General features: G+C 47.4%; 1 protein-coding gene across 3 annotated transcripts; it reads right to left on the bottom strand.

Moving 5' to 3' along the window:
- Positions 1–333: 333 nt before the first annotated feature.
- Positions 334–3,973, bottom strand: LOC107578542 (uncharacterized). 3 transcript variants are annotated; one of them, XM_016264490.1, is made up of 4 exons: positions 3,885–3,973; positions 1,466–3,143; positions 776–928; positions 334–645 (listed from the first exon to the last, which is right to left on the bottom strand). In XM_016264490.1, the coding sequence occupies exon 2, from the start codon at positions 3,134–3,136 to the stop codon at positions 1,802–1,804; it is 1,335 nt and encodes a 444-aa protein (XP_016119976.1). In that variant the 5' UTR covers positions 3,137–3,143; positions 3,885–3,973; the 3' UTR covers positions 334–645; positions 776–928; positions 1,466–1,801. The 3 variants fall into 3 exon arrangements, with proteins under 3 accessions (XP_016119976.1, XP_016119974.1, XP_016119975.1); XM_016264488.1 differs by having other exon boundaries at positions 3,685–3,968; XM_016264489.1 differs by having other exon boundaries at positions 334–597; positions 3,685–3,968.
- Between the last annotated feature and the right edge of the window lie 497 nt (positions 3,974–4,470).

The raw sequence follows: 4,470 nt of genomic DNA, 5'->3' as shown, positions 1-4,470 counted from the left end.
ATTTCTGTAATATCGGTCTATATCAGGCTAACTGACAGAACTGAACGATCAATCAAAATAAATATATTATGTATTTTTACTCATATCTCATCACATGGTGTTTTCTCAGCTCCATTTCACCATATTTTTTGTAATGCTATTTTACAGCACAACAGCACTATTACAACAGCACAACATTTCATTCATGATTTAATATTTTTATAATGTAATACTAACAATAATTCTCAAACCAGATGAGACCATCAGCCAATATGAACCCGAATCTCTGCTGACATTCAAGCGCCATGAAAAACTACAAAAGCTCATAAAAGGAAGAATCAAACCTGGAGGAATGAAATCTTCATCATCCTCCTCCTCCTCCTCTTCCTCTGCGGTGGTCTCTTCTCCTCGGCTCTCGATCAGGTTCCTGCAGTCCAGCAGTTTGACGGAGCACATCTTCAGCGGCGCCTGCAGCATCTGCTGTTCTCCAGCGTTACGGTCAGAGGTTTGATCAGTGGATTCATGATCCTGAGCGTCAGTATAACACAGCAGAGTGAGGCTGAGCTCCGAGTCCTGTGTGTCTCTGGATCTCTGATCTCTGACGCTCCAGACTGAATCCTGAGCTTCTGTCCCGTCAGCCACGCGCACCGAAACCTGCTCCAGATCCTGAGGAACACATCACAGATAAACACTAATAAACAACCAGCTGGTGATATTAACCTCACGACTCAGACGTTTGGTGTGTAACAGAAGTCTCATTGAGTGATGGAGCTGAAGGATGAAGAGCTGCTCAAACCTCTCCTCTTTCTCTCAGCTTTGCCTCCAGTGACGCCACCTCTTTCTTCAGCCCACAGATTTCTGAGATGAAATCCTCAATCTCCAGCATGGACAGATCAGTTCCTACTGATTTACAGCAGAGCACATCCACCTGCGCTTTCATGCTCAGCATCTGAACACACACAGCATGATTACTACAAGAAGCATTTATAATGAACTGATCAAACCCAAAATGAAAGTCGTAAATTAAGCATGAAATTATAAGTATTATATTATTCTTATGCATATATATATATATATATATATATATATATATATAAAATTGGACAAAATGCTCATTAATAATCAGAAATGTTTCTCGAGCAGCAGAGCAGCATATTATACTGATTTCTGAAGATCATGTGACACTGAAGACTGGAGGAATGATGCTGAAAATACAGCTGCACATCACAGACATACATTACAGTTTAACACATATTCACACAGAAATCAGCTGTTTTAAATTGTAGTACTAGTAATATTTCACTACTTTTACTGTATTTTTGATCAAATAAATGCAGCCTTGCTGAGCAGAAGAGACTTTTTTCAGAAAAATGCATTGAGCTGCAGCTCTTTGTATTCAGTTATTGTGACAGCAATATCATCACATACATTAGAGATGTATAATATTCACAGATGAATATTTGTCACACCGGGGTATTTTACCCACCTTGGAACATTTTCAGTTATTGCCCAAGAAACAGAAACACCTATAGCGGGGCATGTTGTCAGAGCAGAGAAAAATACTTTCTAGATTCTAGAGTATAAAAAAAGCCATCTTCCACAATTTATGCATTTAAAATGTGTCTCATTTAATTACTATTTACACAAAAACAATTCATTAAACGGCAACAGTGGAGAAGGTAACAAACACTGAGACGTTGTTGATGGCTCTGAACTGTAGAAACTGTCTAAGCAAAGAGAACGTGTGTGACTATAAAAGACAAGCAGAGGTTCTGGTCAATCGCGTGTCGAGTTATTATTGAAGAACGAGTCCTGCTGTGTTTTATTTGCAGGTCTCTGCAGCGGTGTAATCGCAGGAGAGCCAGTCGAGACGGCAGTCCTTCTCTTGCGCATTAACCGTTTGCTCCGAGTCTCGGCCTGCTGTCGCCGGATCCGCCGAGCGTTCGGCCGCGTCACCGCTCGAGGCTGGACCGCTGGGAGCGACCGGAGCCGGCTGGTTTGGGTTGAGAGGGAAGATCCCGCAGGCTCTGAACGCTGCGCTGATGTTGTCCGGTGTGGCCGCCAGCGGCAGCGCGGAGGCAATGATTCCCGGCACGTGATGAATGGTGATGCTCCTCCCCGGACTGCCCAGCATCCAGCCGTCGACGGCCGTGTTGACGCTCTTCTTAAACGGGCCGTAAAGCGTGCGCTCCAGCTGCTGGGAGCAGTGCGGCGGGAAACAGAGAGACACCACGCCGTTGGCTTTGGTGAAGTTGAGGCCCTCGATGGACAGGTGCGCGGCGTGGCTGTCCAGCAGCAGCAGGCAGGGTCTCTCCGCGGTGCAGTCGGTCTGTCGCGTGAAGTGCTGTAGGAAGTGGAGGAACTGCTCCTCCCTCATCCAGCCGCTCAGATGGGCTCCGCCGGAGCTTCCCGCGGGCGCGCCGCTGAGGAAATGCTCCCTGAACTGCACCCGCGGGAACACAAAGTAGGGCGGCATCACGTGAGCGGCGGCGGAGACGGCGCAGGCGACGCTCACCAGGGGTCCGCGGTCCGCAGACGTCTGTCTCAGGCCTCTCCTGGCCAGCACTCGATCCGGCCGCTGGGCCGTAGTGATCCCCATCTCCTCCATGACCCACATGTGCTCGGGTCTGAAACCGTGTCGCTCCGTCAGCGCCGTCAGCTTACTGTAAAACACCTCGACGTGACTCCTGCTGGAGACGCTCGCCGGACTCCTGATGGACAGCAGCGGGTGTCTCTTTAAGAAGCTGGCGAACCAGTCTGCGCTGGCCTGTTTGTTGTCCCTCCACGAGGGCGGCGTGTGCAGCTGGTGGCTCTGGGCTAGCTGGTAGGCCAGTTTGCGGATCGCTCGCGGCGGGAGCGCGTAATAAACGTCCGACGCCAGTAAAACGTAGGCGAGGAGTTCGGCCTCCAGCTCGGGGCTGAAGACCTGCCGCGCGCCGATGAAGCCCACGGTGCAGCTGGGGTGCTCCGCGCTGCCCTCCACCTCCTCGCGCGGGATTCTGGTGCAGTAGCGGGCCAGCGTGCGGTAGTTGATGCCGAACTCTTCTGCCGCGCCGCGGATGGTTTTCTTGAACACCAGCACCTGCCGGACGGCCTTCAGCATGGTGTCAGGAGCCGTACTCGCGCGGGTCGTCTTCCTTTTGTACGTCCTCACCATGATAGCGCTGGAAAACACACACATGACTCATCATTCACATAAACTAACACATATACGCTACATTTTATTAATGCATCAGTGGCACTTGCCCTCCCACCCAGGGCTATAACTCAAACCCTAAACATGCATTTTTGTTACTTGACATAAACGTTCACTGAATGAACATTTCTTTAAAAATCTAACTTTATTCAACTTTAATTACTTGGGCTAGTTTGCAATGCGACATTTCTCATTTTCTTTAAATAACTAAAACGGAAATAAAAGAGTAAAAACTTTATATACGTTTAAAAAACACTATTAAAATCGACAAAAACACACAACATTAATAAACCTTAAAAATTACAGCGAAAGCATCCAAACTAAGTTCCACGTATTCCTCTGAGGACGAGACTCGAGCTGTTTCAGCTGCACTGCGCTGGCTATCTGAGCTGAACCACGCACGACACATGGCCTTTGCATGTCAAATAGATGTTTACATTCTAAATCAAAACATTCTACACCAGAAGGAATTTACTGGCCTTTAAAATGTTTTAAAAGCACTTTAATACCTAAACTTGTTTTGATATATTCCCTAGAGTGACACCGTGTGACAACTAGCCCCGGTCTCTTGTTTATAACGCATTTCGCGCTCAGTCGCCGGGTTTAATGAACCGAGCCGAGAGAAACTACACGTGAGACTTCTGCTCGTTCCTCCAGAAGCAGTGCATGAACCCGTCCAGCTCACAACAGCGAGAGAAGCTTGGCTTACTGTCACTACAGCACTAGAGTCCGAGAGAAGAGCATCGAGCATACAGACCGACACACAGCGGAGAGAGCGAAGAAGCCGTGGCTGTTCCGCGCGGACCAGACGCTCGCAACGCCCCCTGCTGCCCGGGAGGAACCAGAGATACTCAGCTCCACTGCTTCTTCACATCAACACACCAGACAAAGTCGCTTTATCTCACTATAAGCACTTACATATCATGAATAATATATCTATTCCATGCAAAAACACTTTTTTTCATTTGACCACTGCATCACGTCATTAATCACTCTTTTTTGCACATACAGTATATTCACAAAAAGGGGCTGTGGAAGGTGGCCATATTGTAGGCTACGACTTTTGTTATTGACCCAGGCCATTACCATTACATAAACGAATAGTCTACGTAAACTAGTAGAGCCTAACTGAGATTGCTGCCCTCTGAATCATAATTAATACCAATCATAAACCTCTCACATGATGCAGATAACTCTGGGATCGGCATGTTTCTCATGCAGTGAAGTCTTATTCTTTTTCACAGGTTTACCCTTGTTTGTTTGTTTGTTTGACGCAGGGTTTGCATCCCAATCCG

This window comes from Sinocyclocheilus grahami, unplaced genomic scaffold (assembly GCF_001515645.1).
Source record: "Sinocyclocheilus grahami isolate Dianchi unplaced genomic scaffold, SAMN03320097.WGS_v1.1 scaffold10793.1, whole genome shotgun sequence".
In the NCBI taxonomy this organism is placed as follows: Eukaryota; Metazoa; Chordata; class Actinopteri; order Cypriniformes; family Cyprinidae; genus Sinocyclocheilus; species Sinocyclocheilus grahami.
The sequence above is the reverse complement of the archived record's forward strand: the minus strand, read 5'-3'. Positions and strand labels throughout refer to the sequence as shown.